General features: G+C 35.1%; 1 protein-coding gene across 2 annotated transcripts in view; it reads left to right on the top strand.

Moving 5' to 3' along the window:
• The window catches only part of TENT2 (terminal nucleotidyltransferase 2), a 38,738-nt gene extending 18,503 nt beyond the window's left edge, over nt 1-20,235 (top strand). For both annotated transcript variants that reach the window (XM_038170637.2, XM_072031039.1), the window contains exons 12-16: nt 3,659-3,702; nt 8,872-9,008; nt 13,710-13,801; nt 18,516-18,595; nt 20,080-20,235. In XM_038170637.2, coding sequence (XP_038026565.1) covers nt 3,659-3,702; nt 8,872-9,008; nt 13,710-13,801; nt 18,516-18,595; nt 20,080-20,154 — 428 coding nt within the window. In that variant the 3' untranslated portion in view covers nt 20,155-20,235. The remainder of the gene's footprint in view (nt 1-3,658; nt 3,703-8,871; nt 9,009-13,709; nt 13,802-18,515; nt 18,596-20,079) is intronic.
• Nucleotides 20,236-20,992: the final 757 nt, after the last annotated feature.

The raw sequence follows: 20,992 nt of genomic DNA, 5'->3' as shown, positions 1-20,992 counted from the left end.
GCCTGTGTTAAAAAGGCTTAAGCATGAAAATAACATTTTTTTTTAATTTGGGAACTTGGGAATTTTACAAGAAAATTCAAAGGGAAGAATACTGTGGGATTATTTTTCCATGTTCTGATGAGTGAAGAACTGAATGTGAGGATGTGTATATGCAAGAGTGCACTACCATGTAGTTAGATTTTCTTCTGATTACTGACTTATATGAGGTGATTGATGTTGAAGACCACTAGAAGTTAGGATATGTGACTGCTAGGGGCAATATCTTTTCATGTGACTTCAACATATGGAAACATTGAACACCTGTATGGAGCAGGAAGGCCAAGGATCCCTGCTGAGAATTCAACAGTCATTCAGCCCAGAAATATTCCTGAGGAATAGATAGAAATGAGCTTATCCCTCATCACTTTCTTTCATTAGAGGAAATCCACTTTTGTAATTTTGCAGTTTTCAATTCTTGTTTGAGACTTAAGGAGTCATGCAAGAAATCACTTAGCTCAGTATGAGTTTCTTGATTGCTTATTTGGGAGATGAGTGATTTCAGAAAGGAAGACAAGAAACCCCTGAAGAGCACATCTGATGTAACAGTATGCCCCTAGACCTATTTTCTTTTTTCTTAATTCATGTTAGTTCACAAGTAGCCTCTGTATCTTGTTGCTCATGTCAGTTCTACATCTTTTTTCTTATTATTTTTGTAATGTCCTGATTGTTCTTTTCCTAATAATTTAGTAAGAACTGACTTCTAACATTTTATGATAATATCTGTGGACGAATTGCATATGCTCTCATTTTATTTAGAATTTTCTTTATCAGTTTGTGTAGGTTTTTGTGGTGGTGGTGGTTGTGTTTTCTTTGGTTTTTTGTTTGTTTGTTTTAAATGAGATGGAAAGATGCAATGCCTGGTTCCTCTGACAGCTTGTTTGGCCTGGAATGAAAATACTCCCTGTAGAGTGGGTAGCCAACTATTTATTAGTTTCAAGATGACACTACACCCACTCTTTGCTAGGGTGGAAGATTTTTTTTATGATAGTTGACTCAAGCTGGTGGCTTTCTTTCAATGAACAGTATCTGTAGTAGAGGACCTAGGAGGGTGTTTTGTGTGTTTGCCATCCAGTTGGCTGACTTACTTTTGAACTCTTTGAAGCCCGTACCACGTGCATATTATTAACGTACCAATCCCAGGGACATAAGCAAGTCTGTCTTGTGACCATGCTGTTTTCTCTGTGACTTTTTCTTCACATCTGATGTGGTGGAATTCCATAGATTCTTTTGTTTCTGTGGAAAGAAAAGAAAGTGCTGTCACAGCTCTGAAACCATAGTATTAGCAACTGAATACTTCTGTATAGATCCTTAACAGAAACAAACAAAAAAAAGCTAGTGGTTGATTTGGAGGAGGTGAGATGATAGTCAACTTAAAAAGGCCAAAGAAATTATTAGATACAGAATTTAAAATGTTGGGAGCTACTCTGGGATGCAAACGTTGCTATGCAAAGGTGAAGCACAAGTAGAAGTAAAAAGTATCTTTACATGGTCTAGCAATTAGGAGACATCTTATTGATGACTTGATAAGCATTTAATAGTTGGTATTACAATTTGAGTAGAAACTAGGCTTTTAATTTTGAAATTTATTCTCAAAATTTATTTTCAGTGTATTGCAGAAACTATGGAGACTGATGGGGAGTGAGGGATTTCTTGTATTGCGTGCTGTGTGCAGTCATGAATAGCCCATTACTGGATCAAAGTAATGCACAAAGGAAGAGAGTAGGTGTTACAAGCAAGTGTAAATGTGTAGGCTTGCCATAATGTTAACAATTCTGCAAGCATGAGGGCATTTGCTATAGTCATTTGTGGCAGCTGCCACAGCTCTCTGGGGAAGAAAAAAAAAAGTTTGAATAATTCTTTTCATTCAAATCTGCGTGTGATCAGTCAGCTGCCTAGGAAGTATCAGCAGTAACAGTACAGACCAAAGGGGAGCCTTTTTACCTATGCTTCATCAGTCTTTTCTGCTTAGAAAAGGTCGGGGAAGTGTCATCTAAACATGGTTGTGTTTTTTTTCCACTTTTGCTACATGCATGTGATACTATGATAAGCAGCCTGTGTGTCAGCCATACAGTTTTCTAATAAGGTTTTTGTTGATGGTACTGGTAAAGGAAATAAATAAAAATAAGAACTTTATTTAGCAATAAATAGTGTCCCCATCTTCTCCAGGCGAATTACTTTCTTTTACTTCTTAATCCATTTCCATGTTCTCATACTCATGCAGAAGATTTGTGACCATGGCTTGAGTTTATTTTGTAGCTACATCGATGTCTTGTGTGTGAACTTTCCTCCATGTAACAGGCCTGACAGTCTTGTAAAGCAGGAAAAGAAAAACTCACATGGCAAATGCTAGTGGTAGGTGGTTAACTCTTCCCCATAACTCCATCCTCTTAGTATATTATGCAGAGCCAGATGATACAGCTTGATTACTCATATTGTCCAGATCTCATTACCTTTTCTTTCATTGTAGCAATGAATTGGAAAATATCCAATGTCTTATAAGATGCTCTTTCATAATTCTGAACACCCACAAACAAAGTTAAATGATTATTAAAGTAGCTGATCGTATTCTTAGCAATCCTGCTAGTTAATATATTATACTCTTTGAAGATATCCAAAGCATGTTCTGAGAATTCTACTATTCTACTTCTTAGTTCCTATGGAAGAAAGATTCTTTAACATCTCATTCCCTTTGAGACCTTGTTTGAAGGTTGAATTAGGTCCCAAGTCAAAGTCCTGTGTGCTGAACTTAGTTTTCATTTTCCCTAGTGAATGATGTAGACCAACTGTATAAAAAGATATGCTGATGAAGTGATGTTAAAGCTTTAGTGCAAGGAGTGTTCCAGCAGTTCTGTAGGTGCTCTAAGACTTGAGTGGGATATGGGTACTTTTTCTGTCTGTAGCACCATCATCAGACCTGTGAGATAATTTTTTTCCCTTTTATTTTTATCATGACTTTCATAAGTTCACAACTTTCATAAAAGTTAAAATCGTTTATTTTGTGTTCATTAGTGTCATTATTGTCTGTATGACTTTTATATCCTGTTTGCCATTTAGTAGACCAGGTAACAGCATTAAAATGTGTTTATGTATTTAACGTGGATTTTGCTATGAATGGCTACTAAGCATGGTGGGTGTTCTATCTGTAAGTCATTTTTGGAGACTTTTTGGAGCGATAGATAATAACTTAGCTGCTGAAGGATGTGTATGTATGCAGTTCTATGCTGCAACAGAATCCTATTAGATGTAGGTAGGCAGGAAGTGAAGCTATGATATGCCTTTTAGGGAATCTCAGCGAATTTCTTATAAAGATGAATGAACAGGAATTTTAAAAGTCAAGTAGTACCCAGCTGTTGTAGAATCTTTCGTGTCTTCTACAGATAGAAGTATCACAGTAAGAGCTTCCCTTAGTTGAATTAACTCCCTGTACTACTACATACAAACTGTAGTAATAGAAATATTTGTGGAGTAACTTCTACTTTACAAAATGTATGAAAATGAAGTTCATAGTAGATCTTTCTAAATGATGGAATTTCAGTCCTTACCCCTTTGGGGTAATTGCTATGATATTGTTTCTTGTGAGTTACATGAATCACAGCAACTTTGAACTTTTTTTTTATAGCTCTACCTGAACCCATCCTTCCGTCCCTCCAAAAAAATTACCCAGTAAGTGTTTCTTATGAATTTCATATATAGTAAATATACATATGTAGTAAACTGCTTATCTAAATATATGAATTTTTAAGTATCTGTAATGGGTTAGGTTAAACGGTCTGTAAGCGTAGTCATCAATACATTAAATAAGTGTGAAAAAGGTTATATGCTGCTTTTGATCATTTCTTTAATGAAAACAGTTTGCTTTACATGAAAAGGTTTCACACAGTGAGAAAATGACAACTGCTGACCCGATCCTATTTATGCTGGGCTGAAAACATCCCTCTGTAATCTGTAACTTTCTGATTGATTGTTATTTCTTTATAAGTTAAGTAGTGGTGTTTTTTGGGAATTTATAAGAAATCCAGTGGTGGTATTTCAGATTTCCATGCCTTCTAATAGCTGATGAGTTGCCTGCTATTTTAGATTTCACAGTAAATGTTTACTAGGATGCTTTCGAAACCTCACAAAATTGGGCTGAAGCCCAAACAAGAAAACACCTTTTGGGGACGTTGTTACTATGTCCAGATCATACTCCGCAGTTTTCCAGAGAACTCGGTGAATTTGTATGCTTTGATGCACTGCAGAATTAGAACTGTAATTAGTGAGCTTTCATCTAAGAAAGACTACCTAGAAATAACAGCTACTCTCTTAAACACGTGTTTGAGAACAAAAGAACTGTTGCTGAATAGTTCTGTGCTGTAATTCAAAGAAATTCCTTATTCCTTCCTCCTTACATTTCCTCTCACATGTCACATTTTACACTTTTCTTTATTCATAGTTATTATGGCTTGGTGTCCCCAACTAGGTTTTTTTTATTGTAGTTGATAACTGTGCTGAGGTAGTGTCTGAAATCCACTCTTTTTTTTTTGCATATATTTCCTATAATTCTCAAATGGAAATATTTGATGACACTGTACATCAGGGAGAAAATAGGTGTCAACCGTATTGGATAATTAGGGTAATCAAGATGCAGAAGGCTTTGAGGTATAGTAAACTGCAGTTTTATTCCTATTTCGTAACCTTATACCTTTTAATCTCTTCACTGTTGAAAGAAGTACCAAAAATCTATTTGAAGTTGCTTTTCATTTCTTGTACATTTAGCTTTATCTGTTGGTTTGTTTCATTTAATAACTAAATTTAATAATTTTATTTGCATAAATGTTATGTGCTGTAGTATATTAAGTTTGTGTGGCATGTAATTTACAGAAAACAACTGCGAGAATAGTAACATTTACTCTGTAATAATAATTCAAATATTTGTATTTGTAGTTTGAACTGCATAAATGCCTTTACAGTACTTTACAAATATTAATGGTTTAAGTGATTAAGGCGAAAGTATATACAATACCATAAGTTTGAAAAATCCGAGTTTGCACTAAAAACAAGATTTCATCTGTAAAAGTGGTAAATCACTTGGAGATTGCTGTGTTTCAAGACCACTGCTGTAAGAATATATGTTCTGTATTTATGCTGTTTCAGCATAATTTTTTGTTAGTTATTTTGCCTCTGGAGAATGAACTGAATGCTGTAGAATAAGTAATAAATTAACAATATTTTGTACATAGATATTGTAAAAATAAATCAGAGCTGTGGATTAAGTTAAAAAAGCAATGCTAGAAATTTGCAAATACACTTTTAGTCCACTCTCTCCATTGGTAATATAACGAAGTATGTAAAATGTGTTGTGAAGCTACAACTTTTGAAAACTGATACTGCGAAGAATTTTAAAATGAGAAGTACACCAAAATGATTTTGGTCTTGTATTGTTGTTGCAGTAATAATTATAAAGCATGGGTAAATCCCAGTTTCCTAAGAAACCATATGTTTTTCTTGTGGTTGTAGCTGATCAAATCTGTGTCTCCATTCTAACACAGAAATACCATTTCTGTCCTTTTGAAAGAAACCACCCTACTTACAATCTGTTTTTTCTTTGAAAATCACACTTGCAGCTCTTTCTGCAGCCTGAAAATACTTCTGCGCTTTGAAGGAAACTGCTGTAGATTATAGGTGCCATGTGAAATAGACACACTTAGATTGAACAAGAAACAAAAGGCAAATTCTGTGACTCAGAGCATCACTATCATAGATGTGAAGGGTGAGAAGTCCTGGAGAGACACCAGATCTGCCCACCTGTGCATTCTGTTGCCATGGGGTAGTCTCCAGCTGGCACCAACCTGATGCTTTGCAACACTCAGAGGGAGTGCTGGAGCATATCAGGCATGGAGCTGAATTCTAGAGCTTCTGAAGCTCAGGCAAAACTCACCTCTGAATTAAGATTTTCACAGATGATATCTGTAAAACCCCTGATGGTTTACTTAGTTACTACTTCTGGTCCTTTTGCCTGCATGTTTGCTAGGGGTAAACACTGCTGTAACAGAGTGTCAGAGTGTGAGTCCCCAGTGCTCCAGAGCAGTCTGGCATATTAGCTTAAATCAAGAAGGAGGTGGGTTTTCGCTGGTGCTCTGGGTTGTGAGCACACACTTGTTTCTGCTGCATCAGTTTGACAAGCAGCAAGATCACTCCCAAAGGGATGGGGTAGAGTACAGGATGGTGCTTACTATAACTATTTCATGCATGAAAGACAGCCTTTGGATAGATAACATTTGCTTCTCCCCTTTGAGCTGCACTTTCTTGAAGTGTTAGCTTGAGTTAAATGATCATTCCTAAGACTAGGGAAGGGTATTTTATGTGCTTGAATATAGACACCTATCAACAATGGCAATATGCTATGCTGATGTAAATTTACCACTAATTTTTTTTTTTTTTGAAGGAAGAATGTTGGACAGTTGGAATTAAGCTCATTTTTCATTTGAATATCTTGATTTTTAGGTGTTTTTTTTTTTTTGAATACATACTTCTGTCCCTTTCTAGTGTGTAAGGTAGAAACGTGAATACGTGTATGCATTATCAAGCTATGCAATATGAAGCATGTTGAATATCCTGAAAAATTCTTTCATTTGAGTATGCTTGTATCAACATCAGCCTTTGAAATGCTGCAAAGTGTAGTAATTTAATATTCCATTAATTGTGAGCAAACTTTACTGAAAAAATTTACTTGGATAAAATGCTACGTGAAATAGCTTTATTCTTCTTTTCTGGATGCATGCATGCACACAGAGGCATACATGTACTTCTAATCTTTAGCCTTATGTTTTATGACAGTAATATTTGATATATTGACTTTTGCTGTTGGTATAGCTGTTACCACATGAATAATCTTTTCATTATTCAAATGGTGTGCAAACATCAGTGCAAACTAAGTCATATATAAAAATGAAAGTAAAATATACTTAATGTCAATCTTGCTAAGAAAAAGCAACATCCTCTAAGCTAATGCTAAAGAAAATAGCTTATTCTGAAAAATAACGTCCCATAATGTCACTTTTCTTCTGCTCAGTATGCCAAGTTCATTGTACTTACAGATTCTTCTTGTAGAGAAGTTCTCAGGCATTTGAATGTAAAAGAAATCTTGTGTTCATTTTCAAAAAATGTCTGCTACCTCCAAACATTCACTTACTAGTGTTAGTAGATGTCTGTTACAGTAATTTCATTGTATTTCTGTTTTATATTGTTAGAGGCCAATAGCCCTTGTTCTCATTACTCCTTTTCCTTTATCTCCGTTTCCTCGTGAGCTGTTAAACTACGGATACTAAAATAATTTTTTGTGACTCTTCCACAACTTCTTGTGGATTTTTGCAGGGAGTGACTTTCACTCCAGTACAAGCTTGATTAACTTCAGGGTTAAAATTGTATATGCTTTATAACCTATGAACATCTTCTGTTCCCCCTGTAGATTTTTATATGTATGCTGCATGTTAGCTTTTTATGTCTGAATACATATTTTTGGCGCGTTCTGTTGGATTGTTTGCTGTTGCATTTTGAGCTCCTGTAACTATAACAACTATATATGCAAAATCGTATTTTTTGAGAAGACTACCTCATTTTTTTCACAGCTGTAAAAATGGCCTTTTTTCACAGAAGGTTCCAGGAGGCCCTGCTAGAATTGGCAAAGAGGACAGGAGTCTCACACTTTCCAGTCCTATTGGTTTGATCACTAACCATACTTTCCCCAGACAAAACATTGCCCGCCTCAGATGAAACATTGCCTGCTGTGAACAAGTAAATAGTGCATAGTGCTTCCAGTGATATTCTAGTACATAAAGTTTGAGAGTCATGCATATTACTCTTCAAAATAACAAAGAGGGTGCAGGAAAAAATACAGTAATAACTTAACAGATCACTGCATTTTTAGGTGTATCTTCCTACGTGAATGTTAAACTTGCTCTTGTGTATCTTGGGTTCATTTTCCTTAAAATACATGACATCACTATATAATGTAGTATCATACTACCAGGTTTTGAAAGCTGTTTCTTTAGCTAGCAATACAAGGTATGTTCTCCATGCACTCCTATCTCTCAGAAGAACTTAAGGGATACGCTGAATATTTCAACAGTATAAAAAATTGAAAGCCATCTTAATTTAGTCTCGTGTAGGAACTTTTAAGATGGCAATAATTACGTTCCTTAATGTAAACATCATTTTTTGATAGTAGAGCATAACTTCAGCTTAAATGCTGCATTCTGTGTATTCAAGTGTTTTGTGTAAGTCTCTTTTTATTCTTTCAGGTAAGTTGGATAGAGAAGATGCTACTGGAGTCTTTGAACTCATTATGTGGCAGAATGCAGGCTCACATTAGAGCTAGTAGGTTTGACATGCAAGTTTATGCTATGGGGAAAATTAGTCAGGCCTTCCTTTTGGATTGTTTCTATGCTGCAGTTTTGGTGACTTGGTGATTACTGTGTTTATTTCCCCTGTCCTATGTCAGTTCAGCTGCAGCCAGTTCAGTGCAGCCTGCCTAACTCAGCTTCTACTCATGTTATTTTACTAGCGTGTAAACAAAAGTTCAGTTCAGAGATTCTCCTGTGTTAAAACTACTTAGCAAACAGAAGGCGAGGGTGCTTTCAGAGATGCTCCTGTGCAAGATGATTCTACCTGAGCTCAGTCAAAGTAACAAGTATTTAACAGAGGAGCACAAGAGTAATAGAGCTCTTTGCTTGTAAGTTGTACTTGAACTTCTAATAAGCAAACAATGGGCAACTTATGTGTTGCGAAAAAAATATATTCCTAAATTAAAGCAGTATGTGTGTGTATACCTACTCTCTAATTTTATTTTGTCAGGAATTATTTGATCCTGCTATGCAGCTGCATGTCATTCATCAAGTTCCATGTACCATTCCTCCCTACCTCTCAAAAAATGAATCAAGCCTTGGAGATCTGCTACTAGGCTTCTTCAAATATTATGCCATGGAATTTGAGTAAGTAATAAACTCTTCTTAGTGTTTCAGAATATTAAAATTTTTCATTCATTCTATTCATTATATCAACACTTCATGACCTTTGAAGAGGAAAGAATAACAGTAATGCAGGAGTAATAACTGACAGATAAAACAGATGAGAAGACTGAAGGAAAATAGGAACGCTGATAGAGTGTCTGAAGTCTTTTGCTTAACTAGGCAGATTATTCATTCAGATAGAGAATTTAAAGCAAAAATAAAGAAAAACATCTTGCTAGTTTTTCCAGCATAAAGTAACTGCAAATTATTTAAACAATGGACTAATGATATTTTGCTTAAAAAAGTAAAAATTATCGATTACAAATCCTGTATTGAAAATATTCTATAGCTAAGAAGTCATCCTGTGAAATGTTGCACGTCACTCAGCAACTTAGATTATTTTTGACCCTTTCTGCTATGGAAATAAAAATGAATTGTGCTGTTGATTTAGCCATCTGTACATCCCTGATAACTTTACATCCTGTTTGAAATGAGCAAAACGTATGCCTTGAAGATACCAGAATTCTGTATAGTTTCATTAAGAAATTGCTAGTTGGCTTTAGGAGAGAAACCCAAATGAATGCCCATGCTTGGGGAAAAAGCAGGCAGAACATAGTGTTTAAATATTTTCTGTGTGATAGCCAGCCAGTGAGAATGAAACAGAGTTATGCTATCCACAGTATATCTTTGCTTTGAGGTTGCTGATGGAAACAATAGCATATGAGGGTAAGAGTTAAATAGACAAAATAAAGGGATCTGTGGTGCCTTTAGTGGAAGAGCTAGTATTTTACTCCTGTATGTGTTGAATATTTTCATCGTTGCAATCAATGTCTTTTTCATTCTTTCCTTTTCCACTAAAACTAGTGCTCTTTTTATGCACAGAATTTTTGAAATTATTCTTCAGATTACAAAAGTATAAAGTTAGGTCACATTCAACTGACCTGTACTGTGTCAGTAAGCTGTCACTGTGGAATTATAATTTGGTTAAAAAGGTTGCTACATCAATTTTCATAAAAGTGACTTTTGTAGATTCCTGTCTATGGAGTAGGACACCACAATACAGGGTTTTGATATACAGGATGCAATTTGCTGAAGGAACAGCGTGTAATCAACAATGAGATAATGGGTGGAGATCATCACTTTGTATAAAATGATTAAATGAAGTTGCCTGCCTGAAATGCTTAACTGATCAATTATGTGCATGTATGTGTCACAAAGGTGAAGGGAAGATGCAAATATGTTGTTTTCAACCTCTCTCCTCCCCTTAACCCTCCCCAGTATAGCAAAGGCCAGCAGGTATTTCAGTTAGAATGTGTATTTTGTTTCACTTCATGCAGTGAGTAATACTTAAGAGCAGGATAGGTCCAAGGAATAGGGTGCAAAGGAAGAAACAAGAGCACTGGCTTCTGCACAGACATAAATACTTTTATCACCTTGTGCTGTGATTTTTTTCCCATATGCTATTAATCTGTTCTGTTTATTTAGACTGTAAGCTGTTTAAGAAGAGATTGCTGGTTACCATGTGCTAATTCCACAGTCTGAGTCTGGGATTTTTGTTGTTTCTAGAAGATTTTGTTGTTTTGTTTTGTTGTTTTCTTCCCCTTCAGAAGTTATCAGAAACGTGATTTGGAAATTGCTGCACATATGAGTCTATAGAGAGCAAGGTTTAAATAATACACCAGCATGGTTGGAGATTCTCTTGCCACAGAGTTCAAGTCTGCATAGTGTTTCACATGATACAGCTGACAAAAAGTATGCTTATAGCTGTTTTATCTTTCATTATTTCAAATTAACAAAGCTCTGCTGATCATGCAGTGAATGTGACAAAGGAGAGAAATGTATGGAGGTGTCTTAGAAGAAAGTATTTAGAAACTGCTCCATGTTTACCAGGCCCTCTTAAAAAAGTGTCTGATTTCACATCTGCAGCAGTGAGTGAAGGCAGCAGGTTTTCACTTGGCTGCCTCTTTATAAAGTGAGACCTTGAAGCCTTGTTACCCTTAAAATGCTGTTAGGGAGCCTAGAGATTGTCGTTTGGGACTGTGCTGCTTTTGTATTTCTCATTTCAAGTTATGCTGTAGTTGTTTAAGTTGTTGTTAAGTTGTATTTGGTAGACATGATCAAAGATAAGCTACACTGTCTTGACAAAATATAAAATACAGTTGCTCTCTCCAGGGCAGAATTAGTCAGATAATAATAATATATTTTTGAATAGAACTATATTAAATATGTTTGCAGTTGGTACACATTTCATAAGCCAAAGCTACTTGCAGAAATAGATTAATAATATTGTTTCAGAAAGTACAGACTTTTTAATCTATTTGTAACATATTCATACACAAGGCTTACACCTGGAAATTCCTGGTTTTGTTTCAAATTCTTGTGTTCTTCATGAGGCACTCATACATGATGTGGAGTGACACTAGAAAAAACTAATGATTGCTGTTCAAATGGTTATTATTAATTTACAGATTGAAATACATATTTTAAGACTATTCACTTAACACTGGCAATTATGAAGTTTCTGTGTGCAAGCCAAAATGCTTAAAATTAATAAACAAATCATTTCCTATTGGTAATTCACTTATAATTCAAGTTGATTTTGGTACCAAGGCAGGGTTAATGAAAGTTTAATGTGAGAAAGTAGTCCTTCCTAAGTTTAAATATGGAACTGTTTAAAAGGTAGAAATGTGTTTTTGTTGTTGTTGCTTCTAGCTAACAAGTGTATTATAAATGCATTTATTTCTTGCTGAGGAATCAAGTATAACCTGTGGATAAAAAGATGAGCGAAAATTAAGTGTTAGAAATGAAAAAGTATTGCCTGTTTAAACTAAATATAGATCAAATGCTTTTGTTGTGTAACTTGTTGCTTGTCTGGATCTCTCTTAACTAGTCTGCATTGTCTAAAATAGTAGTTAACTGTCTGCTTCTTCCCATCATGACCAATGTATTGGAGCTGCAGTTCAAGCTTTTTTGACAATTCTGGTTGCTTATTTTGTTGTTGTAACCTGTGTGTGTGTACATGTTTCTGTTTATAAGCAATTCATCTGAATTTTTTATTAAGCTTGTTTTGATGACAGGTTATTAAAAAGACATGACAGAAAAGTATTTGATTCTTTAAAATATCTCTAGTTCTTGCAAAATTAGACAAGTAGTCTACTCCAGGAATTAAGAAGAGGGAGAGTGATAGGATTCGGTGTTCACTTTAGTTTGCATTGAATGCTAGGACTGATCTTCACTCATATTAATTTTCTAGAGTGAAGAAAAATATAAAAATGCACGGCAGTGGGTAACAAGTAATCTAAGGTGTACAAACATGTACTTCACTGGTTGTGCCCTGTGCCTTTTTGAATTCTCAAAGCCCTATTTATATTCCTAAACAGAAGAGTAGTGTATGTGCTCTATGGAAGTAAAGATGTTGGACTAAAAATGTTGAATTAAATTCAAGCAACCGAATTTCATAAGTATCTTTAATAATGAGTTGCACCCAAGTTAACTTGTAGAATCTGCAGGCACAGACTTTTAGCTGCTATAACTGTCTTACTGCTACTGACTTAGTGGTGTTATGAGAGCTGATCGACCTATGGAACATAGAGTTCTTCCAAATTTAACTGATAATTTAGAGATTGTATTTTGTTATGCAGTTGATATTTACAGATTTACTGCAGTTGGTTGATATACTCAGCTGAGTGCCTGTATCTTTGCATTATGTCAAAACATCCATACAGTCAGGAGATCCAGTCAGGTGTATGTAACACCAGTTCAGCTATCAGCATGCTACCCTGCTATTTCTAATCCCTATCTAGTCAGGGTGTATGATGATCTCTTGTTGGCATTCCAGGCTTTTTGCTAATACAGCAGTTGTCTGGCTTAGTTAAGAACAAATGAAAACTGTCTGGGTAGAACTGGTTAAGATCATAAAACTGCAGGTGGTAGCTTTGGCTGCCGTTGTGTTTGGCATATCCTTGTGCCAGGACTCATAAAGATAGCCCTCTATGCTGTAGTGCTGTTCCTGTTTGTGTGATCATTTCCTATGGTTTCATTGTTCTAAATCTGTGCAGAATGCAGTAGATTATCTTCGGATGCACATTTGAGTTGTTGCACTGATGTTACAGAATATCAAAAATACCACATATTCAAAGTATTAGTGCTTTCTTATAATACTGTTCTACTGGGAACGCTCATTTGTAAGCATGCTTTCTTTGTGTCACTTGATTGTTGAATATATGTACAGTATCAGTCAGTCAGTATCAGACTTCCTCTGCCCTTAAATTCCTTATGGGCCTTTTTTTCCTTCACAGAAATACCTGAAAGACAAATTTTTGAGGCTGTAATTTCTTTTGAATTTAGAAATAAATGTAGGTGATATTCCCATATTCAAGTTGATACTGGCTTTGGAAAAAAACAAAAACCTGTCATGAACGTATGTTAATCATGGGAAACCTCTGATGTTCTGTTTTGCAAATGTTTACTTATAAAAACTTAAGTGCATGTGGAAACGTTTTTCTTCTTTCCTACCCATCATTCCTTACTCTTGTATAGCACTTTATATTAAATTGCTCGGTATTGTAAAGTACTGTGCTATCCAGGCTTGTTTACGTAGTAGTATGACAACTTATTAATGTAAATGGACATTATTCAGAATCAAGAGTTAAAAGGTCTGCAAATTGTTTTCTTTTTCCCCAGTTGGAGCCATCAAATGATTTCAGTTCGTGAGGGCAAAGCTCTTCCAAGACCCGATGATGTTGCATGGAGAAACAAATTTATATGCATAGAAGGTAAAACATAAAGCTACTTTATCATCTTTAACTGCTAAATCACTAAATACATTAATCTGTCACTTTATAGTGATTATATTTTAATAATGCACACATGTAGTGTATGTATGTAGAAAATGAAGTTTAACCAATGTCAATAGTTTTGGAAGCAGTCTCGTCAAAAACATTTGAGAAGGAAGCTTTAAGTTCTATAGAGTTTAAAAATAGTTCTCCTGACCTTTTCTTCAAGAGGACTCATTGCCCTGTTACTTTTGGAACAGAGATTAGGGCTTTGACAAGGAATGGCCTTACAAACAGTAGCATGTTTTGCTGCTCTGTAAAAATAGTCTTCAGTTTTGCCAAGATTGTGCTTCTGAAAAAACACAGTGGGCACATAATCAGATTCCTCTCTAAGAATATTCTTTGTTCTAGTAATGCTCTGGCATCTCAAGTCCTAGCAGTAACTAAATTGTGCATATGTTGATCCACTTGTGGCTACTATTTTTGACTGTCTTTTGAATGTACAATTTCCATAGAAACTATGTGATGCCCTCCAGAACTGAAGGGGGAAAAAAAAGAGGCTATGTATCAGCTGTTGAAATTTAGACTGAACTGGGGAGTAGCACAATACAGGGAAAACCTCCATGTGCGCTTCTTACCTTTCAACTGTGAATCGGTAGTCTTCGTGGAGAAAACAAACAGTTAACATGCATAGGTGGTGAAGCTTGGACCAGGGAAAGAGAAGATAACAGACTAAGAGAGGGACTGTGGTTAGAGAGGAGTATGAATGGGGGAAAAAGAAAAAAAAAAAAAAGGGAAAGGGCCAATAACTACCACGTAAAGTAGGAAGAGTTGACTATGAAAATAATCAAAAAAGGGAAGTGAATGTAGAATGCAGGAGTTGAAGGTGAATTGGCTGGACAGAAGACCATGGAAGAGGTACTAGGATGGAGAATAAGCAGAATTAGAAGTAGCTGGTTTAGGACATTAAGGTGAAGAGGGAAGGTTTGAAATGTGGGAGGTGGCCAGGGTCCTGGCTGTAAATAAATGGGAGACTATTGGGGATTACAGTATCAAGGGTTGAAATTTCAGGTTAAAAGAGGGATGGAGCTTGGACAGGAGCCCAACAATATGGAAAAGAGTTGTTAAAGAGACTGGGAAAATCTTATTGGTATGGGGGCAGTAAGGCAGAAGACCTGTGGGTTAGGTGCAGATATTCTTCAAAATTCCTGGGGGGAGAGAGTGCAGGATGTGCACTTCATTTCCTGCATTTGTGCTGCTCTATACAGAGAATAATTACCAACTGGTGAAGTTAGTTATACTTGACTGGAGCTCACCAACTTGGCTGTAATTGTATGGGTGACAGTGTGAACCTACATGCTGGAATTCCTGTCCTTTATTTGTCTTTTGTGGAGGGAGGGGGGCAAAAAAAAAGGAAGTAAAAAAGAAAAAAAAACGGGGGGGGGGAGAGGGGAGAAGAAAAAGACAAAAACCAAAAGGCAAATATCAGTCATAGGGAAAAATAAACCGAAACCCATGAAGAAGGCTGCACATTTGACTTTGCAGTCTCAGAGTTAAGAAATAAGAGAATTAAGAGGATCTGCACAGCTGAAATGCACTACTATGCTAGTAGTGCAGACATTGCCAAGGCTCTATTCTGAATGTGGGAGGTGGGAATGCTGAGCAGCTGTGCCTGCTGCTGTCATATGATGCTGATCCTCTGAGTTGCAGGGCGGCTGTATGTTTCAGGCTCTCAATCTTTTCACGACATTGCAAAGTGGTTGAATAATTAGATTTTCTTTCTGCTAGGTTGGAAAACAGAATATTAGGACACAAAATAGCTATCCTAGATTTTGTATTGAATATTCTTGATTACAGGTAATTTTTTCCTAAAAGTACATTTGCATTTGAACTATTAAAATGTAAAATTATCTATAGTTGGCATATCTGATTCCTTCCTGCTATAGTGTGCATCCAGACTTTATTGAGTGGGATTAATCCTCATATACTAAATTTTTATTTATAAATCAGAAGGGAGAAAATTACATTTCTTATTTCAGCCCAAAACAGGCCTTATAGTTCAGTTTAGTAGCTGCTGTAAAAAGTTTAACAAAGTATTTGGATAGACTTCTGTGTACTTTGAGAAGAGTACAAAAAGCTACTTAAACACGTCAGCATATTCTGGTTTCCAAGTCTGTCAGATTTTCCATTTAGAGAACTAAAACTTTAGTAATTGGTATAGTGTGTGTGTTTTAAATATCTTAAATATATTTATTGATAGGTTATAGAAGTCTGTGCCAGCAAGTTGTCATAATTCTCTATGTAGCACAATATTTAGGGTTGCTCAAAGAAAAAAAAATTGTTCTAAGTTTTATTTGTCTTAAGACTGATTCTCAGTTTTTCTGCTTTTGGAGAAACAAATGGAGTAGCGGTGATCTTTTTTAAAATCTGGCAAGCTATTACTATCATGGGTGTAGAGAGAATACTGCTTTTAGCTAATGACGGTGAACATTTGTTGTTGGTTATCTCTAAATTACTGTTGACTGCTGTAGTGTGAGTTTAAATCTTGTCTACATCAAACAACATCATATCAATATTAAACTCTTCTTTTGAAAAAGACAAATTTGGAAAAAATAGAAACTTGGTAATTTTGTGACAACTAATTGTCTTAGTCACTTAGGGAAACTGGATCAGAACCTGTATAAGCTGCATCTGATTCATCCTCGTATTTACAAATCTTTCAGTTCAGGTATTAAAAATGATCAAAACACACCCTGAAGAATTATTAAGTTTTATGATTTATTGTTATTTGGAAATATGATCCCTTTCTTCTAATATCAGTGTTGGAGTTGGATTACTTTTTTTTCTCAACTCAGTGTATGAACAAAGTAACCAAAGTAACGTATGATGGACTCTTCACTCTTCTGGTGGTTAGAAAATATAAAGCGGTGTAAGTAGTATCTGGTTATAAAAGTATTCTTGTTGTGCTCCAGGGAATGAATTTGTCTTTTGACAGCTAGTAAATGTGCAAGAAGAATAAAGGGAAGGTGTGAGTCAGCTTTTTTTTGACTAGGAAGAGCGCCTTTTTTCCCCACTGACAGTTTTGGAAGATTGTATGGCTTTGGTCTTGTTACTTCAAAAAAACTCCTGACTCAACATTAAATATGTAAAGGTTCTAGAATTAAAGAAACAGTTAACATCAGATATAAGACAAAAAAAAAAAATGTTGTACTGCTTAACATGTTAAGGGATATGGAATTCTTTGTAGTAGAAGGTCAGTATGCCAAATTATGTGGCTGGTAGTAGAGGAAGAGGTACCTTTTTTATTTCATTGACAGTTTTCTGCTGCAATCTAAATGTCTGATGCATTCTACAGTAAAATAAATCTGCCTGTAAACATCCACTAAAAAACTTTATAAGTAGTTTGAAGAAAAAACTTACAGAAATAATACATTTATTGCTTTAAACAATTTATTTCATTGCAAGTTTAAATAGCCTTCAGTAATAAAATCCTAATGCCATGGAACGTGTTCCAAATTTAAAGTCCCACTCTATGTAATGGCACAATCCCATCTGATGTCTGTTTAATGCTTTATGTTACTTTATGTCCCTGTCTGAATAAAAGCAATACATAACCAACTGTTGTGGTTTAACAGTGGAAGGTAGCCAAGTACTACACAGCCGCTCTCTAGTCTCTCTCTTACTCTCCTTCCTCAATGGGACAGGGGGAGAAAATCAGATGAAAAATGCTCATGGGTTGAGATAAGGACAGGGAGATCACTCACCAGTTACTGTGACAGTCAATGTAGGGAACAGACTCAGTATAGGGAAGATTAATGTCATTTATTGCCTGTTACTAAGAGACTAGAACAGCAAGAACTAAAAGCAAATGAAAGACATATAAGGCCAGTACACCAACTAAACAAAAAATTACCTAATCTAGCAAGTGCTTCACTGGTCCTTGAGGACTTTAAGACATTGTGCCAGTGTGAAATGTGTTATTTACATAGTTCTCTAGTAAGGCAAAAAAAAAAAAGACTGTGAAATCTGTTTTCTAGAGCATTGCAATACATAATTGTTTAGAACCTGGTACCTTGTTACTAGCATGTTATCAGTTGCAAGGAGTACTTTAATCCTTCAATTACAAAAAAAGTTCTGAAGTATTAATTATTAGGGGGAAAAAAAGGAAAACATCACAAACTTGTAGTCTGTTAGAAGGAGAAAGCTGCAAGTTATGAACAGATACCGTAGAACAGATAAGAACTGAAAGTGTTTTTACAGCACTGAAAGTGTTTTTACAGCACTTAGGTTACAAACTGTAGCAAATATTTTAATGTTCTTTATGTATTTCACTAAAACTGTTGATTGAGATGAACCTAACATGCAGCAAGTCTCAGAACATTTCAATATGCAAAATCATATTCTGATATGTCATCACAGACTGCAAAGAAGTCACAAATAATTACTGATGCATGAATTTGACACAATCATACCATGCTTAGATAGAAATAATAATTTTGCTTTATTGTGGTTTACCTACCATTAGAGTGCTCAGGGTGTGAGCATTTTTTGGAGGAATATTATATAGACGTAACACAAGTGGAATTGGCTGTACAGAAACATTTTGGGAAGCAATGATACCTTGACTCTTTTTTCTTTTTTCTTCATTCCTAGCTCAGTGAAGACAGCATAGCTGTAATTTTTTAACATGGAATGTTTGCATTTGATCTTGCAGAGCCCTTTGATGGGACAAACACTGCTAGAGCTGTACATGAAAAACAGAAGTTTGATCATATCAAAGATGAACTTTTCAAGGTAAATGTTGCATCTGATGTCATTTTTCCTGTCACTTTAGTTTTCAAAATAGTTATAAAAAGGATAGTCATTGAACTGGCCTGCTTCTGATGTTTGCATTATGATTGGTTTTATGCTTTGTAGTGTGTGTATGTATATATAAATTTACACATATTGCATAAAAAATTACATATATATATATATATATATAAATCTTGTTTAAATAGGAGTAGTAAAACTATTAATATCTATGCTAATAAGAATCAGGCTTAAATTGAAACGAGTACTTGAAATCGTAAACCCTTTGTCTTAAAAATTTTCAGTTTTACATAAACAAGAAAATACTGTGATAGCTGATAGCTGTAAAAACATAACCATCTTCACTCATTATTTCTTCCTACACTAATTTGACTGGTAATAAAAAATGTTTTATACCTCTTACCGTCCCTTTTTTTAATGCCTTGTTTTTCTGCTGTTTTTTGACAACAGAAGTGATTTGTTAGTTTTCTTTGGGGAAATCACGCTCATAATTTTAGCACATGAGTAATTAAAACTGGAGCTTACACTGTTCCAGTCAGTGGAGGAGACAGAGAAACTTTGAGTGAAAAAAACTGTGATTTAGGCCTTGGTTAAATATTGTGCTTCTAAAAATCTTTACATCCAGTTATTGTATTCTTTTCTGCTATGATAGTTATTACATTTGGGAATATGCTCATGTATCTAAGCTCAAATTCTGGTGTTCTGAGATTTTTGACTATTCATAGTGCAGTTATAAGTAGTGATTGGTGTGCAGAACTGGCTTCTGTCTTTAACCAGTTAGACATCGTAATTCTGTTCAGAAATGTTGGTTTCCTTCTATTTATCTATTTTAGCATAAAAAATACCTAACTGTCCACATTTTTTTCCATAAAATACTTGATAGTCTGCTAAAGCAATGATTGACATAGTTTGGGATCTCAGTGGGATTTCTGTGCAGAAATCAGAATGAACTTCTCCTTTCAGAGTTTTCAATTAAGAAATTGTTTTCAAACCTGTGTGGTTTTCTGGAAAAAGTAAGAGCAGTTGTCCAAGCTGTCTGGAAGCTTATATGTTGGAGTATCCTGGAATCCAGAAAAGAATACAGAAAAAATTGTAAATAACCTATTTTAAAGACACGAATTCTGGTAATGTTAGAGTATAACCTCCTGCCTCAGGAGCAGTGGCGTGCTTTTAAGATAATTATTTTTACAGGCAGATTATCAATGTAATAAATAATGTGAACACTTCAGTCTCCACAAACTTTAAATCTACTCTCTTCTTGAAAGCACATACCTTTCTTAATAATTCAGTACATTATGTGTACCTTTGGATTCTTCTTCTCTAAAATAAATAAATATTATGACTTGGAGTGGGGGTGAAGAATCAAACTGATATTTGTGGATATGTGAGGCTTACTACTTACAGTGATATTTAAATATAAATGGCAAAGATTTTTGCCTTTTTAAATCTTTTACTTTTTTCCCCAGTCTTGGCAGATACTGCGAATAAAGAAAAACCTAAACTATATACTACCTGTAAGAGGAAGTCGACGGAAAAAATAACCAACTTATTTTGTTTTCTCCATTTTGGATCCTGCTGAAATACAGAACAGTATCAAAATAAAAATGCAGTTATGGGCACGAGTTTTTTTTATGACGTGCTTTTCTTGGTAAACTTTTGTTAAGGAAATCTTTATAAGACAGAATACATATTTTATTATTGACACTTGTTAATATTGCTGTTTACTCAAACGTGTTTTCTGAAAACACTTGCATTGTTGACTTCTAGAAGAGACTTGTGACTCAAACAGCAGACTACATGAATAAATATATTCTAAGGAGATATGGGGAATGTACTGACTTGTTTCCGTAATCTGTGTAATCATCAGTTGAGACACATCTAACAATGAAATATAGGAATTCAGAGCAAATGAATCCTTAAATCATTGCACACTTTACTCTCTGGATGAACAGACAGTCTGTGCTTTATGTGTGCTTAACGCAGTATGCACTTTTGCTCGGCTCAGCACTTTCTGGTTTTATTTCCCATTTATATGGAACAAAAGGCAAAAATTTATGCAAATTAAGATTATATTTGTTAATTCCTGGATACCAAGAACTGTAATCTAAACTGGAATTTTCAAACAACAGTTCTACTACAAAGCTGAAATAAAAAAGGACAAAACAATTTATATAATGCTTCGTATTGACCAACCGTAGGCAAGATAATTTTCAGTGCTTCATTTTACATATTCAGAGTAGTAGTGGTGTCTGCTTAAAAAAACTCAACCTTCAACTGCTACAGTAAGCTGGCCTTTTGTTCTGATTTTGTGCAAGTATTTGTAAATTGGTCAGGTACTATAAAATGAATTTAAATAAGTCTTGAAAACTTCAATAATGA

The sequence above is a fragment of the Anas platyrhynchos genome, chromosome Z, assembly GCF_047663525.1.
Source record: "Anas platyrhynchos isolate ZD024472 breed Pekin duck chromosome Z, IASCAAS_PekinDuck_T2T, whole genome shotgun sequence".
Taxonomy (NCBI): domain Eukaryota; kingdom Metazoa; phylum Chordata; class Aves; order Anseriformes; family Anatidae; genus Anas; species Anas platyrhynchos.
Note: the sequence above shows the minus strand (reverse complement) of the source record. Positions and strands in the feature narration are given on the sequence as shown.